At 43.4% G+C, this 27,578-nt stretch overlaps 1 protein-coding gene across 3 annotated transcripts in view; it reads left to right on the top strand.

The window, feature by feature from the left end:
* The window catches only part of gabpa (GA binding protein transcription factor subunit alpha), a 69,235-nt gene that overhangs the window by 35,659 nt on the left and 5,998 nt on the right, over positions 1–27,578 (top strand). For 2 of the 3 annotated variants that reach the window (XM_060833225.1, XM_060833224.1), the window contains 5 exons: positions 2,250–2,501; positions 7,060–7,254; positions 9,831–9,887; positions 16,606–16,746; positions 25,808–26,000. In XM_060833225.1, coding sequence (XP_060689208.1) covers positions 2,250–2,501; positions 7,060–7,254; positions 9,831–9,887; positions 16,606–16,746; positions 25,808–26,000 — 838 coding nt within the window. The remainder of the gene's footprint in view (positions 1–2,249; positions 2,502–7,059; positions 7,255–9,830; positions 9,888–16,605; positions 16,747–25,807; positions 26,001–27,578) is intronic. The other variant, XM_060833226.1, reaches the window with a different exon arrangement.

Genomic DNA, 27,578 nt, shown 5'->3' with positions numbered 1-27,578 from the left:
GGGTTGGGATATCTGATCAGCATGGATGAGTTGGACCAAAGGGTCTGTTTTCGTGCTGTACATCTCTGTGACTCTAAGTGACACTTCATAACATTGTTACCAACACGTTCCACCATTTGTGGATGATGGTGAGTGGACTGATTGGTCAGGTTAGATTTGTCGTGTTTTAATGAACACGACATATCTGACCTATTTTCCGCACTGTCGGTGGGTGCCTGAGTTGAAGTTGAAGAAGGGCTTATGCCTGAAACATCAATTCTCCTGCTCCTTGGATGCTGCCTGACCTGCTGCGCTTTTCCAGCAACACATTTTTCAGCTCTGATCTCCACCATCTGCAGTCCTCACTTTCTGCTGAGTTGAAGCTGTATTGAAACAGTTTGTCTAGGGGTGTGACAAGTCCTGAAACAAGCTTTCAATACTGTTGCCAGAATGTAGTTAGTGCTAACAGACTTTGTAGCAGCTGATAATTTTCAACCATTTCTTGATGTCACGTGGAATGAATTGTTGCTAGCTGGCATTGGTGATGGTGGCAACCTCCAGAGGTAGTCAGAGCTGGATCTCAGACTCTGCATTTCTGGATGAAGATGCTTGCAAATGTTAGCCTCATCTTTTGCACTGACGTGCTGGGCTCCTCAGTCTTTGAGGATTAGGATGTTTCTAGAAGCAGTACCTTAAGTGTTTTTTTTCATCTATTTGCCTAAAGCATTTCACAGCTGGATGTGGCAGGACTGGTTGTGGGATCATTAGCCCTGTCTGTCTCACACTACTATGTTGGTTGGCATGCACAAAGTTCCTGTGTTGTACTTGATCAGATTGACAGTTCACTTTTGTTTAAGACATGCCTGGTAGTGCTTCTCCTGGCATCCTCTCCTATATTTTTCTTTGGACCAGGATTGACCTTCCACTGGATGGTAGAGAAGGGCATATGCAGTGGCATAAGATTCTGCATTGCGAATTAATAGAATTCTGCTGATGGCCCAAAGAGCCTTCGGGGTACCTTAACTTGAGTTGCTAGATGTGTTTGAAGTCTATCTCATTCAACGTGGTAGTAGTGCCACGTGGCATGATGAAGGGTATCATTGATCTGAAGGTGGACTTAGAATTCACAAAGGTCATACAGTACAATGGTCACTCCTACTGATACTATCATGGGCAGGTGTATCTACTTCAAGTAGGTTTGTGCGGATGAGGTCAGCTATATTTTATCCCTTGTTGTCTCACCACCTGCTACAGGCCTAGTCTAGCAGCTATGACATCAGTCCATAGTGCTACCAAGCTACTCTTGGTAATTTGAAATCCTCCCAACAAGAGTGCATTCTTTACCCTTGCCTCCATCAGTGCAACTTCATAGTAGTGTTTAACAGAGAGAAGAATTGGGGTTTAAGACCATAAGACATAGGAGTGGAAGTAAGGCCATTCGGCCCATTGAGTCTACTCCACCATTTCAATCATAGCTGATGAGCATTTCAACTCCACTTACCCAGACTCTCCCTGTAGCCCTTAATTCCTTATGAGATCAAGAATTGATCAATTCTGCCTTGAAGACATTTAACATCCCAGCCTCCGCTGTGCTCCATGGCAATGAATTCCACAGGCCCACCACTGTCTGGCTGAAGAAATGTCTCCTCATTTCCATTCTAAATTGACCCGCTGAAATTCTACAGCTGTGCCCATGGGTCCTAGTCTCCCTGACAAACGCAAACGGTTTGGTGATCAGTAGGTGGTAATCGGCAGGAGGTTTTCTTGCCTGTGTTGATCGGATGGTCGTAATACTATTTAGGTCCAGAGTCATGTGGGAGGACTCCCAGGGCAACTTCCTTCCAATTGTATAATGCTATTCCACTACCTGCGAAGGACCTGTCCTGTTGGTAGAACAGGACATACCCAGGATTGGTGATGATGGTGTCTGAGGCACTCGGCAAATACATTCTGACTGAAAGCACTTACATGTTTAATCCTCTCTCAAAATAAAGCTCTGTCCTTGTTATCTTTACAACCTTGTGACCTTACTTTTTGTGAGTTGTCTGTTAACATTATTCCTCTACTCTTTTTAGCTTTTTATTTTTGAAAAAGATTCCTTGTTCATTCCCGCCTCACCTTTATTTGCACAGTTAATCTGCCAGTTACATGCAAATTTATTAAGGTAATCCTGTAGTTTGACTATTTGTTTATCCCTTGTTGAAGGAGGTGGGGGGGAATAGGGTGGTTGTCTTATCTGATTGTTGTTCTTTAAGGATTGTTCCGTTTAGCAGGAGTGGAGCCGAAGCTCAACATCCTGGAGATTGTGAAGCCGGTCGAAACAGTTGAGGTTGTCATCGATCCTGATGCGGCGCACCACGCAGGTGCCGAGGCCCAGCTTGTGGAGGAAGCACAAGTGATCACATTGGACGGCTCAAAACAACTGACAGCTATACCAGACGAGACGTCTGAGCAAGTGACACGATGGGCAGCAGCCCTCGAGGGTTATCGGAAAGAGCAGGAGCATCTCGGAATACCATATGGTAGGAAATTGACTTTACGTAGAATTGTGTTCAGTCCCAACTAGTTTATGCCAGTGACTGTTTCACATCAACCACCTTCCTTCATCTCGACCTATTAACTTCTTTACCAGAAGTTACTTAGATTCTCAGGAAATGTGTGAATGCTGCTTTCCTCCACTGCTCCGTGTTGTAGCAAATTCTTGTGATGTATAAGTGGGCTGTGTTTTCTCGTTTTTTGTAAGGCTGATGTGATTGCCAGTGCCACCACTAGGTGGAGCACAGCAGCCCACAAAAGGTAAGAGTTGCACCTGACTGTGACAAAAACAACTATGTCTTTTGCTCAAAATTTATTCCAAGCAGGAGACAAATAAGCAGATCACCGCAGTTTCTTGCAGTAAGTTTTCAGCTAGCTGAAATGTGCAGGAAATCACAGCAAAAACTGTAATGGGTCTGTAAACTTGTTGCAAATTGGGGCTTCTATGACTGTTAAGTGGCTTCTGAGTTACGACACTGCAGAATTGCAAAGAAATTTATATATTATTTCTGCCCCGCTGAACTTGATTCTTCCTATTTTGACTCAATTTCCTCACTCCTCCCCAGCCTTCATTTGGTCTCTTCCCACCTACATTCACGAGTTCTGAAGAAGAGCCACATCAGACTCGAAACATTAACTCTGTTTCTCTCTCCACAGATGATGCCAGACCTACTGAGTTGTTCCAGCATTTTCTGTGCTTGTTCCTGGAACTCCTTACCTAACTATGCTACAGATATAACATACCAGAAAGTTTACAGTTCAAGAAGGCAGCTCACCGCATCCATTTCCTGGGCAATCAGGAATGGGCAACAAATTCCTTGCCAGTGATGTCAACATCCCATGAGAAAAATAAAACAAAAAGTATAACATCAACATCATGTCCATTGTGAGAAGAGAAGAAACTCTTCTAATATACTTGTTTGGCATTTTTTACTCTGTCAAATTTACAGGGACTTCCTGAAAGAGATTAGCCTTTGGATGTAGTTTCAGGCTGTGATCCAGGCATAAATCTGTCTGAATTCTTATAAAGCAGGACCTTGTAACTAGCAAGCTCTCTCTTTTATGTCTACATTGAATAGTTTTCACTATTTAAAAGCTTTGATTAATTTACCAGAATGACAACAATTTGTAATTAAATACCCAGTTTAGTTCATATAATTTTGAAAACTAACTGACTGTAAACATTTTCCAAATGTCACCTCCTAAGGCATTTGATCTAGAGTTATTTTTAGTCGGGATTAGGACATTATTCTAGATTTCGCTTCCTGTCCTCTTCTCAAATTCATGGTATTTCCTAAGACAAGGGGATGGACTGGAAATTCTTTCTACCCCAAGTGACAGTTGATGGTCAATATGACTAAATGAGTGCTAATTTTAATCTATTGTGGTAAAACACAGATCTTTCACTTCCGACTGTGTCATAATATCTGAGTTGAGGTCAGCAGCTTGCTGTCTAGTGTATAATGCAGCATTAACCCAGATCCTGGTGCTCAAGCAGAGTGCGTTAGTACTTAAAGGTACCATGCTATTCTACTGAAGCATCACATTGAAATGCTGTTCTCTTCCCACTCCATAAGAATTTGCTGAGCTGCAAATATTAAGCAGGTTTGAGGTGTTTCACTTGGTCACATTGCCCCAGACAAGGACAAGCAAGCAAGCAACTGTCACTGACAATGCACTTGATGTTAGAATCGAGCTTTGCTACACAGGCTGTCATAGTCAGATGGTCAGCTGATTGTCACAGCCAAAGGCACACATAATGGGCAATTGAACATGGTATCAAATGATGACTGACACCTAGGAAACTGTGCGCCAACAATGAGTCAACCACTTGGCAGGGGATGAAAGAGGGGGATTAAAGCCAAACCTTCAATTTAGAAAATGCTTGTTTTGGTCCACTTTGCTTTTTGAAAGCTCTGTAGGAATTTCAACAATTTATTTCCAGAGTGACTCATCAAAATCAGCTGCATCCTAGAGCTCCATAACATGACCTACCTCTCGGCAAGTGTCAACGTGTTCGTGCCTGATCTGTTGTTGTGAAAATGTACCCAGCTTTATCTCCAGTTCCTGATGTATATATTTAAATTCCAAGTTGTTAAGACCAAGAGTGGGATTGGTGCAATAGTTAGATATGACCTTCTGTTAGGAACTCAGGATCTGGGATCACTTGTTGCGTGTGAGAAGTACTAGAGGAAAGAAGTCACTCGTAGATGTTCTCTATAGGGCCCGTAATAGTAACCACAATGTAGCACAAACTATACAGGACGCAATCTTGAGTGCTCATGACAAAGGTATGGCAATGATCATGAGTGAGTTGAACCTACCTATAAACTGGGAAAATCAGATTGACAATATTAGCCTGGGTGCGAAGTTGATAGACTGTGTTCAAGCGTTTCGTAGAGCAGAACATTTTGGAACTGCCCAGGGAGCAGCTTATGTTCAGATTATATTGTGAAATGTGACAGGGTTATTTAATGATCTCAGAGTTAAAACAGCATTAGGTAGCAGTGGCCACAATATCATCCAGTTTAAAAGGGAGATTTGATCGAAGGCTATTGTTTTAAGCTTAGCTGAGAGCAACGATGAGGGCATGCAAGCTGAACCAGCTGAAGTCAACTGGCATAGTAGGCTAGGGGACAGATCAATAACAAAACAGTGGCAGATATTTTACATCTGTGGGAAGGATGTAAATTCATTAGAGATAGCTCATAGGATGTTGGCCGGATTGGTACATAGAAACAATGTATTATCTTACAAGAGTAAGCTGGGTAGGTTGGGTCTGTTTCAACTTGAGTTAAGAGGTTTGAGGAGTTACTTGATTGATGTGTTAAGATCCTGAATGGTCTTAACAAGATTGATGTGGAACAGGTGTTTCTGTTGGGAATTCAGAACAAGGTGACATCGTTTTCAAATTAATGGTGACCCTTTCAGGATAGAGATGAGAATTGTGCAAGTGAGTGTTGTGCAACTTTCGTGTTGTGCAACTTTCGAACTTTCTCCTTCAGAACATGGTAGAAGTGTTGGGGGGAAAGGAATATTTTTAAGGCAAAGGTGACTAGTTTCTTAATAAGCAAAAAAACGTTATCACGTGGATGGTAATGTGGAATTCAAATTAGAAACAAATCAGCCATGATCTCAATAGTTGGATAGGCTCAAGGGCCTAAACAGTCTGCTTCTGTTCCTGTTTAAAAGAGCAGGCCAATCCAGCAAAAATGTAACTAACCATACAGGTCAGGACCTCAGGTTCTCACTTAGTTTTGTCCTATCTTGCTTTCGACTCAGAGTTGCATTGCAGATACTGATTGATTAGCTCAAAAGTCACAAAGTTGAAAATGGCTCGTTGGATTACCATACTTCTAACTTCTTGGGATGTTAACATCTCTGGCAAGACCAGCATTTATTGTCCATCACTAATTGCCCTTGGTAAGATGGTGATGAACCACCTTCTTGAACTGCTGCAGTCCATGGGGTGTAGTAATACCCACAGGGAGGAATTTGATGCCCTACCCAGAGGGGAGTTGGTGGTGAAGAGAATTTAATAGAATAGAAAGCCCACCATCTTCCCACTTCTAACCCAAATAAGCCCAGAGCAGAAATACATGTCAATAGCCATCCTTCAATCAGTTGGGATCCTTAAATTAAGACCTGCAGGTCACAGTTAATGGTGATAAATTGTACGCTGGGTTCTTCCCACAAACCGGAGAGCAATCTCTGTTATAATTTGCTTGAGTTCTTGGCTAGGGAGGGGAGCATCCTCAGTCAAAGACTTTTGGTGTCTGACGGTGGGACTCAACCCAGTGACATCCATGTCTTTCCTCCTGGCAGCCCTTGTCCCTCCCAACTCCCCACCCACCTCCCTCACCTTTTGTCCTTCACCCAAGTCTCTGATAAACGCATAACTAGCAACTCCGAGTGCTTACTTGGTAGCTGTCAGGGCAGTGTGGGGCATGGGCTTTCCTCTGATTCTTGCAACTATCAAGAGGCAGTAGATTAGATCGCTATCACGTGGATTAAAACTCCTCCCAGTGTGTTGCAAGGGAACGTTTAATATATCCATAAATCATCCTCTGTCTCGAGGGACACCCCCAAAGAAGAATATGTACTTCAGTGGGAAGGAAATTCTTCATGCATTTGTCACCAATTTTAAACAAATACCACAACTGTCACACTGAATATAGTGGAGAGTGTATCTGGTGTCACTGCTCTGGGCTTCATTTACATTTCATCAAAAACATTCTGCCTATTTGCAGGGGCAAGATTTGTTCCTTGTATTTACTGAAATCAAATGTTATTATTTAGTAGGTTTAAAGATAACCACCTTCCTCATACTTGTGAAGCTTCAACGGAATGTTTCTTTCCTGCCTTTCATTTCCCTGGAGAAGTTTTTAATGAATCCACTTGCAGCATCACCACACTTCATGCCTGTGTTGGGTATTCTATGAACTGTTTCAATTGCAGGTCACAAAATGATTCTTCAAAAGCTGTGCATCCAGAGGGCATTCAAATGCACTTCATCTGGCTGTTGTCTGTATTTTTATGCTTTAGATCCAGTTCAGTGGTCGGCAGACCAGGTGTTGCATTGGGCCATCTGGGTAATGAAAGAGTTTACCATGATTGACGTGGATATCAAAGAGCTGAACGTTCTGGGGAAAGACCTGTGTGCCCTGAGCCAGGAGGAATTCCTGCAGAGAGTACCAAAAGGAGAAATTCTTTGGAGCCATTTGGAATTGCTGAGAAAGTGTGAGTAAATCCTAGACTGTGTTCTTGCCAGCTGATTGAAGATTAAAATCTTGATCACCTGAACTTACTTTCACAGAGAGTCAAATCGTTTCACCAGCAATCAAACTGACACAGGCTGTGTCCTGCTTTTAGCCAGGAATATTGTTAGCCATCAAATCACCAAAAGTGGACTGTTTGCTGATAGTTGCACAGTGTTCACTCACCATTTTCAATTTCTCAGACACTGAAGCAAGTCATATTGAAATGCAGGAGAAAGTGAGGACTGCAGATGCTGGAGATCACAGTCGAAGAATGTGGAGCTGGGAAAGCACAGCCGGTCAGGTAGCATCTGAGGAGCAGGAGAATCAACATTTTGAGCATAAGCCCTTCGTCAGGAATGAGACTTGTGGCCTAAGAGCACTGAGTGATACGTGGGGGTGGGATGTTCAGAGAAGACAGTGGAGCGTAAAGGTCAGAACTCCACCAAGGACATGCAAGTGCTGTGTCGCCTTCACTGCCAAACCCTAACTACTCGACATCTGGAGGAAGAATGCTTCATCTTCTACCTTGGGAACTTCCAACCACACGGGATCCATGTGGATTTCACCAGTTTCCTCATTTCTCCTCCTGTCACCTTGTCCCAGATCCAAACTTCCAACTTGGCACCACCCTCTAGAACTGTCTACCTGTCCATCTTCCTTCCCACTGATCCGCTCCACCCTCCTCTCTGACCTATCACCTTCACCCCCACATTCATTTACCTATAACATTCCCAGCTACCTTCCTCGCCACCCCCGCCTTCCATTTATCTCTCAGCCCCTTGGGCCACAAGCCTAATTTCTGATGAAGAGCTGATGTCCAAAACGTCCATCCTGCTCCTCGGATGCTGCCTGACCTGCTGTGCTTTTCCAGCTCCACACTCTTCAACCAACGTCTTCAAATGCAGCATGACCTGGATAGTAATTAGGCTCAGACTAATTAGTGGCAATTAACATTCTCTAGAACAATGAGAATCTAACCTTTACTACTTGATGTTCAATGGCATTACCATTGTTGAATCCCTCATTATTAATTTGCAGAAACTGAAAGTAGGCCAGCAATATAAGTACTCTGACTACAAGAACAAGTCAGAAATTGAGAATTCTGCAATGAATAATTCACCTCCTGATTGCCAGTGCCTGTTAGTCATCTACAAGGCACCTGTCAAACATTTGATGGAATATGGAATACATTCCACTGAATGGTCACACTTCGAACAACACTCCAGCACGACACTAACTAGGATAAAGCAGCTGCTTGATCGACATCCTATCCACTATCTTCGATATTCACTAATGCACTGTGGCAGCAGTGTGTGCCATCTATGTGATGCACTGCAGTAACTCACCAAGACTCGTCTCACAGTACCTTCCAAAATGCACCGAGAAGAACAAGGTCACCAGATACATGGAAACACCATCAATGCAATTTGCCCTGTAAAGTGTAAACCATCCTGAATTTCAACTATGCCTCCATCCCTTCACTGTCACCGGGTTATAAGCCTGAAACTGCCTAACAGCACTAGCAGGGTAGACTGTAAATCACCAACACCTTCTGGAGGGTAATTTAAGATTGGCAATTAACAATTGGCACTTGCTTAGCCAGTGACATCCACATGTCACAAGTGAACAAAAACAAACCATACATTCGGACCCTGTTTCTTTCCATTAAATTCAAAATCTTGTTTTCTTTCTATCTTGTCCCATTTACCTTTTTCTTGTTCACTCTCCCTCACCTATTTCATATTTAGTTTTCTATAATCAGTTTTATCTGATTCCCTGGGTTAATGGATAAGAACAAAGATCATGATGTTAATAGTTTGTTTAAATTTGGATGGTGCAATGGAGCCTGACCCTGTCCCAGCTCAATAGCCATGCACACTTCATAGAATCGTACAGAACAGAAGAGGTCTTTTGGTCCATTATCCGTCTTTAGTTGCCTGAAGAAGGGCTTATGCCTAAAATGTCGATTCTCCTGCTCCTTGGATGCTGCCTGACCTGTTGCACATTTCCCGCAACACATTTTTCAGCTTTGAGAAGGTGGTGTTTTGCTGACACCATTTCAGTCAGTGTGATGAGGTTACTCTCTCGCTCCTAAACAGATAACATTCATTGCTTTCTTGGGATTTTGATCCAATGACAATCACATTTTTCACAGTCAGATACTGAGACATGAAAAAGAACTTGAAAATAATAGGGTTTTGACATCCCGTGTAGATGGTGGAGGTCATATATTTGGGAGCTGTTGTCAAATAGAGGTGTGTGTGCATGCATGGGTGTGCAGTCTTCCTCGTGCTCTGACCCTGATTGGTTCTTCAAGTTGAACCCCTTGAACCCTCCAGTGTTGACTCTTTTCCAGCATCTCAGTCATCCCTGCTGAACACCCAACTTAGCACAAAACTATAACTGAAGGTAGTACATTCACTGGTAATGTAAAACTTTGTACCTTTAGCAGAATTACAGTTTGAATTTGGGCAAACTGTGGAGTAGATGTTCCTCCGGAAGAGGATTAAAACTCTTTGGTTCTTTGAATTAATGATGTCTGTTTCTACCTTACAGATGTGTTAGCAAGCCAAGAACAGACAGGTGAAATTGCAACCGTTACCATTGACCAACGTGAGTACTTGACTCAATACATCTTGCTGCGTTAGGAGAAGATATTTTGTGTATCTTATTTGTCTAACATTTTATGTAATATGTAATAAATCCCCTTGCTGATCCCATTATTGTCATAGAATTCCAAGATGTTTTGGGAACTAACTTTTGCATTTTTACTATTTTTATATTTGACTCCGTATATATACAGTGACAGAGATTGTGTTATTTGAGGTCTTGGAAGTTTTGGTGTTATGGGGCTCATGTTCAAGTATTCTTTCCAGTTTGCCATGCAAATCTGAAATCTAAGCTTTGCTTATTGTTCAAACAATGTGTTTGCACATGACTGCAGCTGTGGGTTTGGTTAGGAAGCTGTGCACAGCAATCACTTGAAGCGGTTACTTATACCTGCTAAATATAAGTTAAGACTGATGCACATCCCTTGGATTCAACACCAGAAGAAGACCTTTTCATGCTATCAGATTGATCGGATTCAGACTGTCATCACTGATGTATTCTATTGTGTGTTGATCTTTTAATCATTTGGTTGTTTGAAAATGACAGGAGGCCCCGCTGTGGGATGCTTCCAAGTGAACCTTTCAGAATGCGTAATTGACACTTGAGAAGTAGTGTTGTTTTTCTTTTGCTGCAAATGTGTTGCTGGTCAAAGCACAGCAGGTTAGGCAGCATCTCAGGAATAGAGAATTCGACGTTTCGAGCATAAGCCCTTCATCGAAGATTTTTTACTTGTTTTTCTTTTGATAAATTTCAGCATAGACTTACATTTGCTTTCTAAAATAATTAAATTAATGTCTTGGCATCCGTCCGAAAATAATCAGGTGGTTGTTGTTAATTCCAATAGCCACAAAATATTTATGTTTGTGATGAAGAACAAAAGTGTTGCCTATCAAATTCAGATTGTCACCAAGAATTCACTTGGGGAATGCTAAAGGCACTTCTTCACCCAGTGTACAGGGAGATTATGTAATTTGATTTGACAGGGAGTTGAGCTGAATAGCGTAGATGTATTTCAAGAGGAAACATGTAAGCATATGTGAGAGAAGCGAATAGAACGTTATCCTGGTGGTAAAATAAAAAAGGATGTGAGGAGGCTTTAGTGGAGCCAAAACATCAGCGTGGATCAGTTTTGCTGCGTCACTTGTTTCTGCTGTGTATTTCATGTATAATGGTTATGTTGGTTACCGTGTAATCTAGAGAAGGGAGTTCAGATCTCGCCACGTTAGAGAGTCTCGAACCAGTGGCACTATTTTAAAAGTAAGGGGGATGCCACTTGGGTCGGATAAACAAAGAAATTATTTCTAGCATCAGAGAGATCTACAGCACAGGAAAACCCATTGAGTCAGCGACAATCAAAAACAAGCATCTACTTATTTTAATCTCATTTTTCAGCGCTTTGGCATTGGGAGAAAGTGAGGATTGCAGATGCTGGAGGTCAGAATCAAAAAGTGTGGCGCTGGAAAAGCACAGCCGGTCAGGCAGCATCCGAGGAGCAGGAGAATCAACGTTTTGGGCATAAGCTCTTCATCAGGAATGTGGCCCACTTTCCTGATGAAGGGCTTGTGCCTGAAATGTCGACGCTTCCGCTCCTCTGATGCGGCCCGATCTCCTGTGCTTTTCCAGCACCACACCTTTCATGCCTTGGTATGGCAAGTGTTTATCTAAATGCTGCTTCAATGTTATGAGGCTTTCTGCCTCTACCACCCTTACAAGCAGTGAGTTCCAGATTCCCACCTCCCTCTCGTTAAAATGCTTTTCCTCACATTCCCTCCAAACCGCCTTTCTCTTACCTTAAATTTATGTCTCCATTGATCCCTCCACCATGGGGAAAGGTTCCTTCCTCTCTTCTATCAGTGAGAGAACCAATGGGAGGGGAATCCTGTTTGGCTTCATCCTTACCAATTTACTTGTGGCAAGTTTGTCCATCTAAGGTTACATTGGTGGGAGTGATCACTGCACTTCCATTATGTTGTGCTCCTGTACTAGCAACTCAAAACTGGGCAACCTTGAGGTGCTGTGGGCCTTTCAGCAGCTGAACTCTGTTCAACCAATCTGAGGAGTATAGAAGAACATGGTACAGGTTGACAATGAGCTATAGCACAGTGGTGTTCGTGCTAAACTAGCAAGTAGCATGCAATAGACTGAACTAAACTATTCCACAACTTTCAAGTCAAACCCGAGTTGCTACATCCAGTCATGAATGCTGTTTGATAATTAAATAACTAAGGAGACAAGGAACCCCTATGAATGCTCTCAATGCTGGTATAACACAGTGCATCAGTGCAAATTACTTCAATCAAAGTGTCAAATGCATAATACACTTCTCCTGAATTCTGCTTCCCCTCCCATTCACCAAAGCAACCTTCAACCAACCTGATTCACTCCATATGAACGCAATGGATGCAGCATATGCTGTGCACCCTGACAACATTCCTGTCTGAAGACTTGAACTCCACAAATAGCCGTGACTGTATTCAAGTTGTACCAGTACAACAATGACAATCTCATCTACCTGCCAATGTGGAAAGTTGTCCAAACATGTCCTGTCCATTAAAAGCAGAACAAATAAAATTAAGACAATTGCTGCCCAGTCGGTCCGCTGTCAGTCCTCTGCAAGTGGTTAACAATGCTGTCCAGAGGTAACTGCACAGCAACAACCTGCCTACTTGCTTGCTGTGGGTTCTGCAAGACTACTTGACACAATATTTCCTAACAGCCTTGGCTTTTAATATCAAAGTAGCATTTGACTGAATGTGGCATCAGGGGACCCAAGTCAAGTTGAGGTCAATGGGAATTGGAAGTGGAGGGTCTATTCAGAGGTTAGAGTTACACCTATTGCAAAGGAAAGTGGTTGTGGGTGTTGGAGGAAAATCATCTCAGCTCTGGCCATCACTTTCTCAGGTCATTGTCATTAGGGCAGCCATCTTGGGATGCTTCATCAATGATATTTCTTCCAATAGAAGGTCAGAGGCAGGACAGTCTGCCCCTCACCTCATGACACCCAAAACCTGTACAACATCTGTGAGACACTAATGAAGAGTGTGATGGAATACTCTCCTTGCTTGGTCGGATCCACTATAACAGTCCTGAACACTCAACACCATCCAAAACAAAACAACTCTCCTGATTAACGTCTGGTTGAAGATTTGTAGCTCGGGTGTCCGTTGTTGTGGTTCTGTTCGCCGAGCTGGAAGTTTTTGCTGCAAACGTTTCGTTCCCTGGCTAGGGAACATCATCAGTGCTATTGGAGCCTCCTGTGAAGCGCTGCTTTGATGTTTCTTCCGGTATTTATAGTGGTTTGTTCTTGCCGCTTCCGGGTGTCAGTTTCAGCTGTAGTAGTTTGTATGTGGGGTCCAGGTCGATGTGTCTGTTGATGGATGTTCTTGCCGCTTCCGGGTGTCAGTTTCAGCTGTAGTGGTTTGTATATGGGGTCCAGGTCCATGTGTCTGTTAATGGAGTTTGTGGATGAATGCCATGCCTCTAGGAATTCCCTGGCTGTTCTCTGTCTGGCTTGTCCTATGATGGTAGTGTTTTCCCAGTCAAATTCATGTTCCTGGTTGTCTGAGTGTATGGCTACTAGGGATAGCTGGTCGTGTCGTTTTGTGGCTAGCTGATGTTCATGGATGCGGATTGTTAGCTGTCTTCCTGTTTGTCCTATATAGTGTTTTGTGCAGTCCTTGCATGGTATTTTGTAAACTACGTTAGTTTGGCTCGTGCTGGCTATTGGGTCCTTTGTTCTAGTGAGTTGTTGTCTGAGTGTGGAAGTTGGCTTGTGTGCTGTTATGAGTCCTAAGGGTCGCAGTATCTGGCTGTCAGTTCTGAGACGCTCCTGACGTATGGTAGTGTGGCTAGTCCTTTTGGTTGTGGCATGTCCTCGTTCCGTGGTCTATCTCTTAGGCATCTGGTGATAAAGTTGCGTGGGTATCCGTTTTTGGCGAATACCTTGTATAGGTGTTCCTCTTCCTTTTTTTCGCAGTTCTGGTGTACTGCAGTGTGTTGTGGCTCTTTTGAATAGTGTCCTGATGCAGCTTCGTTTGTGTGTGTTGGGGTGGTTACTTTCATAGTTTAGGACTTGGTCTGTGTGTGTTGGTTTCCTGTGTACCCTTGTGGTGAATTCTCCGCTGGGTATTCTCTCTACTAACAACACGTCTAGGAATGGGAGTTGGATATCCTTTTCCTCTTCTCTCGTGAATCGCATTCCTGTGAGTGTGGCGTTGATGATTCGGTGTGTTTTTTCTATTTCTGTGTTTTTGATGATTACAAAGGTGTCATCGACGTATCTGATCCAGAGTTTGGGTTGGATTTGTGGATTTGATACAGCCCTACCACAAATCCAACCCAAACTCTGGATCAGATACGTCAATGACACCTTTGTAATCATCAAAAACACAGAAATAGAAAAAACACACCGAATCATCAACGCCACACTCACAGGAATACGATTCACTAGAGAAGAGGAAAAGGATAGCCAACTCCCATTCCTAGACGTGTTAGTAGAGAGAATACCCAACGGAGAATTCACCACAAGGGTACACAGGAAACCAACACACACAGACCAAGTCCTAAACTATGAAAGTAACCACCCCAACACACACAAACGAAGCTGCATCAGGACACTATTCAAAAGAGCCACAACACACTGCAGTACACCAGAACTGTGAAAAAAGGAAGAGGAACACCTATACAAGGTATTCGCCAAAAACGGATACCCACGCAACTTTATCACCAGATGCCTAAGAGATAGACCACGGAATGAGGACATGCCACAACCAAAAGGACTAGCCACACTACCATACGTCAGGAGTGTCTCAGAACTGACAGCCAGACTACTGCGACCCTTAGGATTCATAACAGCACACAAGCCAACTTCCACACTCAGACAACAACTCACTAGAACAAAGGACCCAATAGCCAGCACGAGCCAAACTAACGTAGTTTACAAAATACCATGCAAGGACTGCACAAAACACTATATAGGACAAACAGGAAGACAGCTAACAATCCGCATCCATGAACATCAGCTAGCCACAAAACGACACGACCAGCTATCCCTAGTAGCCATACACTCAGACAACCAGGAACATGAATTTGACTGGGAAAACACTACCATCATAGGACAAGCCCGACAGAGAACAGCCAGGGAATTCCTAGAGGCATGGCATTCATCTACAAACTCCATTAACAGACACATGGACCTGGACCCCCATATACAAACCACTACAGCTGAAACTGACACCCGGAAGCGGCAAGAACATCCATCAACAGACACATCGACCTGGACCCCACATACAAACTGCTACAGCTGAAACTGACACCCGGAAGCGGCAAGAACAAACCACTATGAATACCGGAAGAAACATCAAAGCAGCGCTTCACAGGAGGCTCCAATAGCACTGATGATGTTCCCTAGCCAGGGAACGAAACGTTTGCAGCAAAAACTTCCAGCTCGGCGAACAGAACCACAACAACTCTCCTGATTATTAGACCATCCACCTTAAACATTCAGAAATAAAAACAAATAATTGGAAAAACTCAGCAGATCTGGCAGTGTCTGTGGAGCGAAAGCAAAGTTAATGTTTCGAATCCAGTGACTGATAGTCTAGTTCTGCAGAAAGGTCACTGGACCCGAAATGTTAACTCTACTTTCATTTCCACAGATGCTGCCAGATCTTTGAGATTTTTGTTTCTGATTTCCAGCATCTGCAGTTCTTGTTTTTTTTTAAACCTTACGCATTCCCACAATGCAACACAGTATACTATTGACAAAATGCTTTGCAGTAACGTGCCACTGGGTTCTTCAGCAACACATTCCAAACCCATGAACCATGAGCAGAAGGATAAGGACAGCAAGTTTGTGACAATGTCATCTGCAGGTTTTTACTCAAATTAAGTAGTCTTCACCTGGAAATACATTGTCTGTACCTTTGACTTTATCTGTACACGAGCTATGTCCCCTGTAGCTTTGTGGATTTACCTTCAGCATGCAGGCTGCTATGTACCTTTTCAATGCAAATTAAAAGTGGCTAATAAATGCTGATCTTAATGTAATATCTGCATTCTTTGCATATTGAGACTATGATGCTTTTGTGTGACTGTATACAGTAATTAAGGGAAATTGCACAGGTATATTTGCATCTAAATGTACAAGTGAGAAAGGTATGTTGAGGGATGAGATGAAATAGGAGAGGAGGAAGTTCAGGAATAAACGTGAGCACAGAGCAATTGGGCTGAATGGTCTGTTCATTAAATTCTATCCAGAAATACCCTGCAGCATTGCTGTGCTCTGAGTGGGATGTACTGTTTATAATGACAGACATATCTATGAAATAACATTCCGTAAGATATTCCACGAAGGTGAACCTGTGTTTAATGCAGCTTTAAGGCCACAGTGTACTTTCTGTAAGTATAGCCTGAGGTCATTCAGACTTTGATTACTCTTCAGTGATGAAGGATTGCGAGGTGCTTGTAAATTTCAGTTGCAGGTCATGATAACATTTTTATCCTTTGAAGTGTGACAGACATTGTGGATTGGTGTAAGAGTTTCTGCATTGTGCCTCTGAAAGAGAAAGAGCTGCTGAGATTTAAGTGCTGCATCTGGTGTTCATGTAATGAACAAACAGTTCTGTAAATTATGGATTTCATTGTGTGAGCTGAACATTTCCAGCCACTGTGCACCATCTGCCTGATGCAGCACATTTAAACTTGAATGCTTTTTTTTCAGCTGTCCAAATAATTCCTGCAACTGTGCAGTCAACAACTCCCACCACCATTAAAGTCTTTACCGGAACACCCAAGTCTGCCAAAGTCCCACGTGCCCCAAGGATTTCTGGGGAAGACAGAAGTTCTCCTGGGAATAGGACTGGTAAGGAGTTGCTGGTATAGTGAGTACGTTTCAATGTTAGGATGATGATCCTTGAGCAATATAGGGTTATCATTGTGCTAATAAGAGCTAGAGTAATCAATTCAGCCTCTCATCCATGCTTTGCCTTGACTGCATTTGCACAGGTTTCTTTTTACTTTCAGGCTGAACCTTCTCTATCTGTGGGCTTTGTGCCATTGCTCCTGCTATCACTTACATTAACATGCAGCTAAGGTAACTCCTTGCCATTTCCTATTGCATTTATTGGTCCTTAAATCTTTTGATCTGTGTTCATCCAACCCCAGTTCTTTCTCCATGCAATTGGTGACAGGACCTTTGGTCACCTCCTATCTGCATCTTCTTTTATAGCATTCCCACGTTTTTGAGCATGCTCTTGGTCATTTTTCCTATTTCTACAACTGTGGCATAGTGTCTGTCCGTTCGTCTTTTTCAGTTATTCACCTCACCCTAAATGGCCTCCTTCTATTCAAAACTAAAGGTTGGTGCACCAAAATAAGGGCTCATGGAGTTGGGTGATGACATATTACATATCACTTACTAAGGTGCCACGTTTTCAAGTTGGCAGGCAGTTATTAGAGTCCATATGGATCAATGCTTGGCCTCCACTCTTAACAATCTGTGTCAACAACTTAGATGAGGAGGCTTGTCTCTTGTGGCAAAGTAGTAGAGTCCCTACCTTTGGACCGGAAGGTCTGGGTTCAAGTTTCACCGACTCCAGAGATGTGAAGTAATATATGTGAACAGGTTAATTTTGTTTTAAAATGTGGATTTGTGGTGCAATTCTCTCTTTATCTCATGTTCTCTCGCTCTGTGTTCTCTTTCTCTCTCGCTCTTGTGTTCTCTCTGTGTTTTCCCCCCCGCACTCTTGCTGGGCTCACTCCCCTCACCCTCACAAACTCCCAGTCCTGTAAGGAGTATATATGTTTCCAATAGATCATCTCTTGTTCTTCTTAACTCTAGAGAATAATAGCCCAGTTAGCTTAACCTTTCATCTTAGGACAATCCCTCAAATAGTTTGGTGACTTTGTTGCCCTCCCTCTGTAATGAGCTCATCTGTGTATAGGTAAGATGACGATAGTCCAGATATGGTCTCAGCAAGGATCTGTATTGTTATAGTGAGACTTCTTTATTCCTATTCTCTTTGACCCTTACAAATAGGAATAGGAATAATGTACCATTTGCCTCCTTAATTGTTCAATGTATCTGCTAGTTAATGTTCAGTGACTCATGAACAAGGACACTCAAGTCCCCCCTTGAAGGTCAATACCTCCCAATCTCTCACCATTTAAGAAATATTCTCTATTTCTATTTTATTTTATATCAAAGTAAATAACCACCTTTCCCCATGTTATATTCTATCTGGGATAAACTTGGCACTCACTTAGCATCTCCAAATCCTCTTGAAACACCTTCGTAACATCATCACAGCTTAAATTTCCACGTGGTTTTTAGTCATCTGCAAATTTGGAAATATTATATCTCGTCTCCTCATCCAGTCACTGGCATAGAATGTGAATAGCTGGGGCCTAACACCGATCATTGTTGTACCATTCTGCCTGCCAACTTTCAGCTAAAGCCACTCACTCCTCCTGTTCATTTGCTGCCCAGCAACTTATTGTCAATTCATTTTGGCATATCTCTTTCACTTCACCCCCTCTCACTCCAATTTTGTTTACTGATTTCCTGTATGGGATGTTAGCAAAAGCTTTATGAAAATCTAAATAGAATCTAACTAGTTCCTCCTTATCTATTGTGTTAGTTGTATTCATAAAAAGAGCTTCAAAGGTTTTGTTAAGGATGATGTCCTTTTCTTAAATCCATGTTGACTCTGCCAATCCTACTATTCCACTCCAGAACATCCCAGATGGCCTCCTACTTCAAAGATTGCAATTACCCCTCCCATGTGATCAACAATGTCCTCCAGTGCAGCTCCTCCAATTCCTGCACCTCCAGCCTTGAGTCCCACCCCTCCAACCACAAGAAGGGTAGAGCCCCCTGATCCTCCCTTCCAGCCCACCAATCTCCAGATATAACACATCATCCTTCGACATTTCCGTCACCTGCAGTCAGACCCCACAACCATTCCCTCTGCAGCTCCCTCATTAGGTCCATGCACCCCACCAGCCCACCGGTGTACTCCCGACATTTTGCCCTGCGCCACAAGTGATGTCAAACCTGTACCTTCCACCTCCCCCCTCACCTCCATCCAAGGCCCTAAAGGATCTTTCCATATCCTGCAGAGTTCCTACACATCCAAACACCTCATGTACTGTGTCCATTGCTCTTGATCTGGTCTCCTCTGCATTGGGGAGACAGAATGCCAACTTATGGAACGGTTCAGAGAACATCTCCAGGCCACAAGTACCCAACAACCCCACTGCTCTCTGGCTGACTACTTTAACTCCATCTCCCCCACTCCGCCAAGAACATGCGAGTCTGAGGCCACCTCCACTGCCAAATTCAAGCCACCCGATGCGTGGAGAAAGAACACCTCATCTTCCACCTTGGGACCCTCCAATTACATGGCATCAATGTCAATTTCACCAGTTTCCTTATCTCCCCTCCCTCTACCATATCCCAGATCCAACCCTCCAACTCGACACTGCCCTCTTGAACTATCCTACCTGTCCAATTTCCCTCCCGCCCACTTATCCGCTCCACCCTTTGCTCCAACCTATCACCATCACCCCCACCTTCATCTCCCTATCATCTTCCAAGTCCTCCCCTACCTCCCCTCCCGGTTATCTCTCAGCCCCCCCACATTCCTGATGAAGGGCTTATGCCCAAACTGTTGACTGTCCTGCTCCTCGGATGCTGCCTGGCCTGCTGTACTTTTCCACAACCACACTCTTTGAACCTGATCTCCAGCACCTGCATTCCTCACTTGCTCCCAAACCTACCATTGTTTCGAAGTGCCCACCTGTAACATTCTTTCTTGTTGAGTGTAACGTTTTCCCTCGAGTTCAGAAGAATGCAGGTGAAGTGATTGAATCAGAAGATCCTGAAGGGGCTTTACGGCAGGGGGATGGGGAGAGCGATTTTATTTTCACTTGTCTCTCAAATCTAGAATATTGGCCACAGTCTCACAATAAAGGTTCAACTATTTTAAACTGAGATGAGGAAACATTTCTTCAACCAGCAGGTAGAAAAGTATCATAGAGTAAAATACCTGAAGTGTAGATGCAGGACATTTGTACCATCAAGTCCACACTAGCCCTTTGAACAGCATCGCCCTCAGGCCTTATTTCCATAACCCTGCATTTCCCATGGCTAATCCATCTAACCTGCACGTCCCAGGGCACTATGGGCAATTTCCTATGGTCAATCTGCCTAACCTGCACACCTTTTGGACTGTGGGAGGAAACTGGAGCAACCGTTCAAAACCCACACATTCATGGGGAGAATGTGCCAACTCCACACAGACAGTCACCTGAGGTTGGAATCGAACCCAGGTCCCTGGCGCTGTGGGGCAGCAGTACTAACCACTGAGCCTTATGGATTTTTGGAATCGTCGTGCAGGATTTCTAATCTTTCGGGGAAATTAAGGGATATGTGGAGTGAGTAGGGAAATGAAGTTAAGGTCAGGGAATCAATCATGATGGTGTTGAATGGTGGCACAGGCTTTGCCAACGGAGTGTCTGTTCCTGTTCCAATTACCTGTGTCCTTCTGTGCTGCATTGTTCTATTCTGAGATTCTGCTTTCTCTTCATATTTCTTGATGTCCTCGCCTAACAAAAATCTATTTATCTCAGTCTTGAAAATTGCAATTAACCCAGTATCCAGAGACTTTCATTCATATATGACCTGGCTCCAAGATTGCAATTCTTGATTTCCCCCACTGGAGGGAATGATATTTCTCTATCTATTTTATTGAATCCTTTCATCATTTTAAATACCTGCTGAAATAATCTTGCAACCTTCTAAGATGAAGGAATTACAAACCAGATTTATGCAACCTGTCATCATCATTTAACCTTTCAGCTGCACAGTCATTCTGCTGAATCTGCACTGTACCCTTTCCAAGGCCAGTCCTTCTTCAGCTGTCTGAGTGATGCAAGCCAACATCCCTTTAGTGTTTTGGATGCTTTTGTACTTAAGTTTGAACTTTTTGTGATTTTGCACAAGAACACCTCAATTGTTCTCTCTTCATTTAAGAATATGTTCCAAAATTCACATTCACCACATTTAACTCCACCTATCAAAGTCTGGCCATTCACTTAGTCTGTCTGTCTATCCCTTTTCAGCTTCTGTTCCCATCCACAAAACATACTGTTTTCTGGCTAAGTGCCACCTGATCACCTGAATATTCAACATTTAGTCCACTATCCAAGTGATTAATAAAAATCCTGAGGAGCAGAAACCCCAGATCAAACCCTTGGGGAGCACTATGTTTTCACTTCCTGCCAATAATGAATGAAGCCCTTATCTGAATTCTGTACCCTGTATTCACTGAGTATAAGGTTATCTCCATTTCCATGTACTCTTGTTTTTGCTAACCTTGTTTCAAACTAATGCCTCACCTTTTAGGGGACATGGGTGTAGCTGGCTGGTCAGTATTTTTTGCCCATCCTTAGTTACCCCTGAGAAGATGGTGCTAATCCATGTGTGTACATTGACCCGTAATGCCCTTAGGGCAAGAATTCCAGCATTTTGACCCAGCGGCATTGAAGGAATGGCAACACGTTTCCAAGTCAGTGAGTGGCCTGGAGGGGAACTTGCAGGTGGTGCCGTTCACATGTATCTGCTGCCCTTGTCCTTCTAGATGGTTGTGGATTTGGAAGGATCATCTTGTAGATCATACACACTGATGCTACTGAGTGTCAATGGTGGAGCAGGTGGATGCTTATGGATGTGGTGCCAATCAAGTGGATTGCTTTGTCCTGGATGGTGTCAAGCTTCTTTAAGTGTTGTTGGAGCCACACTTATCCATGCAAATGGGGAGTACTCCATCGCATCCTAACTTGTGCCTTGTAAATGGTGGACAGACTTTGGGGTATCAGGAGGTGAGTTACATATTGCATTATCCTGAGCCTTTGACCTACCCTTGTAGCCTCTGTTTATGCAGCATATCCAGATCAGTTTCTGGTCAATGGTAACACTAAGATACTGATAGTGGGCATTCAGTGATGGTAACATCATTGAATATCAAGGAGTATTGTTTAGATTGTCTCTTACTGGAGATGGTCACTGCCTGGCATTTGTGTGGCATGAATGTTACTTGCCACTTGTCAGTCCAAACCTAGATATTTTCCAAGTCTTGTTTAATTTGAACATTGACTGCTTCAGTCTGTGGAGAGTCACAAGTGCTGCTGAACCCTTAATCATCGGTGAATATCTCCCACTTCTGACCCTATGATGGAGGGATTGTCATTGAAGAAACAGCTGTAGATGGTTGGGCTTACAACAATACTTTGAGGACCTCCTACAGAAATGTCCTGAAGCTGAGATGGCGGACCTCCAACAACTGCAACCATTTTCCGAAGTGTCAGTTCTGACTCCAACCAGTGGAGAGTTTACCCCCCCGATACCCATTAATTCCAGTTCTGCTAGGGCTTCTTGATGCTACACTCAGTTGAATGCAGTGTTGATATCAAGAGCTGTCACTCTCTCCTACCCTGGAAATCAACTCTTTTGTCAATGTTTGAACCAAGGCTATATTGAGGTCAGGAGCTGAGTGGCCCTGGTGGAACCCAAACTGGGTGTCACTGAGCAGGTTATTGCTGAGTAGGTGCTGCTCGATAGCACTGTTAAGGAAACCTTGCATCACTTTACTGATGATCGAGAGTAGACTGATGGATTGGAAATTGGTCAGGTTGGGTTTGTCCGACTTTTTATGTACAGGACATACCTGTGTAATTTTCCACATTACTGGGTGGGTGTCAGTGTTTTAACTGTAATTGGAACAGCTCGGCTAGGAGAGCAGCAAGTTCTGGAGAGCACATCTTCAGTATTATTGCCAGCATGTTATCAGGCCCATAGCCTTTGCAAAATCCAGTATCTCTAACCATTTCTTGATACCATGTGGAGTGAATTGAAGTGACTGAAGACTGGTATCTGTGATGCTGGGAACCAATGGGAAGGCGGAGATGGGTTGTCCACTTGGCACTTCTGGCTGAAGGTTGCTGCAAATGTTTCAGCCCCATCTTTTGCCTCATGTGCTGGGCTTTTCCTTCCTTGAGATTGGGGGATATTTGTGGAGTCACCTCCTCCAATGAGCTAAAAATGTGTTGCTGGAAAAGCGCAGCAGGTCAGGCAGCATCCAAGGAGCAGGAGAATGGATTCCTGAAGAAGGGCTCCTGCCCAAAACGTCGATTCCCCTGTTCCTTGGATGCTGCCTGACCTCCTGCGCTTTTCCAGCAACACATTTTCAGCTCTGATCTCCAGCATCTGCAGTCCTCACTTTCTCCTCCAATGAGCTATTCAATTGTCCACTACCATTGACGATGGGATGTGGCAGGACCACAGAGTTAGATCTGATCTGTTGGCTGTGGGATTGCTTTGCTCTGTCTGTCATCTGCTGTGTTTGGTATGTCGGTCCTGTTTGGTGGCTTCACCAGATTGACACCTCATTTTTAGGTATGCCCTCCTACACACTCCATTGAACCAGCATTGGCCCCTGGCTTGATGGTAATGGTTGAGTGGGGGATGTGTTAGGCCATGAGGTTGCAGATTGTGTTAGATTACAATTTTGCAGTTGTGAATTTGTGATGACACAAGGTGATGGAGCACAGGAATGGAGACATCCAGCTGTGTGACATAGCCATTCTATCCCCGAAGCATAGAAAAATCTGGGGCTGAAGCTGAGATGGCAGACCTCCAGTAACCACAACCATCTTCCTAAGTGTTAGATCTGACTCCAACCAGTGGAGAATTTGCCCCCTGATACCTGTTAATTCCAGTTCTGCTAGGGCTTCTTGATACTACACTCAGGGTTGAATGCAGTCTCTCCATAGTGGATTATTTTTTTAAAAATCAGGATGACTGGAAAAAGCTTAGCAGGTCTGTGGAGGGTAGCAGAGTTTCAGCTCGATAGCTTTCTTCTGAGCAAAGTTAGTGAGCAGCCCAGACATGATGAGTTTAAATACTCCTATTACGATTTATTATTTATCTGTATAGTTTTCTAACACCTGGTGTTCTGGAAAAGGTACTCTGAGTGGTGGAGGTGCCTTGATGGTGAATAAATTCTTAGCAACAATATGTGCATAAATTTGAACACTATGAAGGACTGCCAAGAGTTCACACTTTGTGACCCAAAGAGGCAAAAGCTTGAGTTTCCTCCTCAAAATGACTCCATGGTTTGAGAGCAGAGTTATATGATTACTGTAAATGAGGTTAGCTTCATCCCCAGACAGTTCTGGGGAGTGTGTTAACTTTGGCTGAGTGCCCATGTTTTAGTAATGGTACAGTCTGACCTTGCAAAAGGCTGAAGAAGAAGAAACCCATCCTGTTCTCAATTAAACACCCATGGATATGAGCACAGAGATCATTGGAGGAAGCTTTGTTCATTGATCTCCTCATTCTAATCCAAGGGTGCTGTGGTCAATTTTAGTATACCGACAATGGCCCAACAAAAACTAATAATTCAATACAGACTGGCAACCAAATCTTGGATCATCTTGTCATAATGGCTCAGTTCGGTGCCACATAACGGATTTACCCAAAAGTTGGAGGTTCAGAGCAAAAAAATATTCCTCTACGGCCTAATGGTAGATTATCGTGTTGACATTTCTCTGAATTTTCTGAGGGTGCACAGGGTCAGCAAGCCCTTGAAACCAGGTTCAAAACCCTTGGTGGCTATCCAGAGATTTGGAACTCTCCATCAGTTTCTCTCTGCCATCCCACCAGCCAACCATTTAAAACAAAATCTCAAGCTAGGCTCCTCCAAAATGTTTCATTGCAATAATAGGTTGCAAGGTATTTTCAAGGTTACTGGCTCTAAGACAGACCGCCTTGAAAAATCTCCTTTGGTTTAATGTTGAACCAACTTTTGAACAATTCATAGATGCTACTGCGTATATATCAAGGTTCCACCATCTACAAATCACAAGGCGGGAATGTAAAGCAATACTCTCCACATGGAGGAGAAAGTGAGGTCTGCAGATGCTGGAGATCAGAGCTGAAAATGTGTTGCTAGAAAAGCGCAGCAGGTCAGGCAGCCCGAAACATCGAATTTCCTGTTCCTTGGAAACTGCCTGACCTGCTGCGCTTTTCCAGCAACACATTTTCAGCTCTAATACTCTCCACATGCCTAGGTGCAGGCAGCGCTAACACTCAAGAAACTCAGCGTCATGGCGAAACAGCTCACTTGATCAGCTTTTACCACAGTTGCAACAATGAGTACTTAACTACAACAACTCACCACAGCTCTACCAAAGGCATCTTCCAAATCTGTAACCTCGACAACCTAGAAGAACAAGGGCAGAGACACATGGAAAAAACCCCATGTGCAGATTCCCTCCAGTCCATACGTCATTTTTGCTTTGAATTAAATCACCGTTCCTTCCTTGAGTCGTAAGGCTGCACCTCTCTCCCTCACCATGCTGTGGGTGTACAGTCAGCATTGGTTCAAGGCTTAAAAGCGATGGGGAACAGGCTATGTCCTCTCTCCATAAATGGATTAAATTTTTTTTAGAAACAGGAAGACTGGAAAAAGCTTAGCAGGTCTGTGAAGGGAATCAGAGTTTCAGCTGAATGGCTTTCTTCTGAGCTAAGGTAGTGAGCAGCCCAGACATGATGAGCTTAAATACTTCTATCGCAATTTTAAGAAATTCACATTTACAAATTGGACGATTTACAATCAAATACTACAGAAAAATCCAGCAAAAAGCATGGTTCAGTTTTGGAAATGTGGAATGTGTGCAGCTGCAGTGCACATGCCCTTAGGTAATAAATTGTCCATTTTCAAAGAACTATTAGATCACTATCTAAAAACACCAAGATGATAGGTATCTCCCACAAAGCATGGCGATGATTTATCTTGCTGTGTACATAGTACCAGTTGCAGGAATGTGAGAGATAATGTGTTTCTGATGTGTGCCTTCAGGTAACAATGGACAGATCCAACTCTGGCAGTTCCTGTTGGAGCTCCTAACAGACAAAGATGCTCGAGACTGCATTTCGTGGGTGGGAGATGAAGGGGAGTTCAAGCTCAATCAGCCAGAGTTGGTGGCTCAGAAGTGGGGTCAACGCAAAAACAAGCCCACTATGAACTATGAGAAACTGAGTCGAGCACTTAGGTGAGTGAATCAAGAAAAGATTAATCTCCTGCCTGTTATTTATTTATAACTCAGATGTACAGTTCAATTTCACTGATAGGGGAGTGTTTGCTTCCAGGTGGTTTACAATTGTCCGATATAGCCCACAGTTCATTGAGATGTCACTGTATCTGTCACACCTGGGTACACTGTCTCTCTCTTTCTCGCAACCGTGTGCTTTCTCCCTCATGCACGCACACCGTTTCCCTCGTTTGCTCACTCACTCGCATGTGTTTGCTTTCTCGTGCATTCGGTGTCTCGTGTGCTCACTTGTTTGCTGTTCTTTGCACATATTCTCACTTTTGTTTACTTGCCTCCGGTTGCTCTCTCTCTGGCCTTCTCTCTCTCTCTTTGTCGCTCTCTGGCCCTCTTCCTTGTGCTGTCTGTCAACACACTCTCATTCTCAGTCTCGCTCTCTTGAGTGCACTAACCCTCTCTCTTTTGCGGTGTATCTCTTCCCTGTCCTTTCCCTCTCCCATGCTGCCTCTCACCCACTCCCTCCTTGCTCTCAACATTACTGACTCACTATCAAGCATACTGACATCTGCTCAGTTTATTATTGAATCTCATAACTCCTTTTAGAAGTTGATTACTGTCCACGTCTGTTGATACAGTTCTATTTGTTCCAGATATTTGTAGCAAATCTCACTTTGCTCATCTGTCCAGGGCAGACAGTCAACCTGCCACTGCCTCCCATAATTATAGCTTCAAAGTGTTAAATGATTCCAAGGTCAGTGTCTCCACCACTCTGCACAGGTGTCTAATCCATTTGACAGTCTTTTATGTGAAGGACATATTGACCTCAGTATTCATTTTGCACATAACCCTCTGCCTTCTGCTGCCTCCAGTTTAAGCTGTGTCTCGAGACTCCCCTTCTCTGCACGATTTGCTGCCTTCATATTTGCTTTAATATAATCTTTTGTCCTTCTGGTAACACAATCATCACTTTTAATTTTCTGATTCTAAATATGCAGCTTGACCTGTTAAGTAGTTGCTGAAATCAAATTGCTGAATCATTAGTCAAATAAAGAATCAAATCTCAGGTAAAATGATCATTTCCAGCAGTGTGTCTTCCCACAAACAGAACATTGTGTCTAAACTGTTTTGTCACATTTGTCACATGTCCCACATCCCACATCATTTTCGGATTCACCTTGTCACAGTTGGAAAAATGCATCTGTATACAGCAAGGAGAAAGGGCCTGGGGAAGCTGACAGAAATGTCCATGTGAATCCAGGTTTTTCTCCCCTCACAACATGAGAACATTCTTTTGTAGTTTGTGTACCAAGGGAAGGAAAGAGGACGGGGGTGTTAACAATCTCCTGGTAATGTACTGAGGAGGTAGCAAAGGGTGGATGAGGAGATGCATGATTCGTGATTTATGTTGTTAGAGGATATTTCACTTCAGTGGTTGGAGGGAAAGAGTCATCGCTTATCATATAAAAGTACCTGGAGTCTGTATTTTCAGGAAGTGGTGAGGCTCCTGGGTGACTCGTGTTCAGTTCCATGAAACAGTGTCTTTCAGCTCTTGATCCATTCTCAGGTCACCATAACCTTCCT

The sequence above is a fragment of the Hemiscyllium ocellatum genome, chromosome 12, assembly GCF_020745735.1.
Source record: "Hemiscyllium ocellatum isolate sHemOce1 chromosome 12, sHemOce1.pat.X.cur, whole genome shotgun sequence".
NCBI lineage: Eukaryota > Metazoa > Chordata > Chondrichthyes > Orectolobiformes > Hemiscylliidae > Hemiscyllium > Hemiscyllium ocellatum.
Note: the sequence above shows the minus strand (reverse complement) of the source record. Positions and strands in the feature narration are given on the sequence as shown.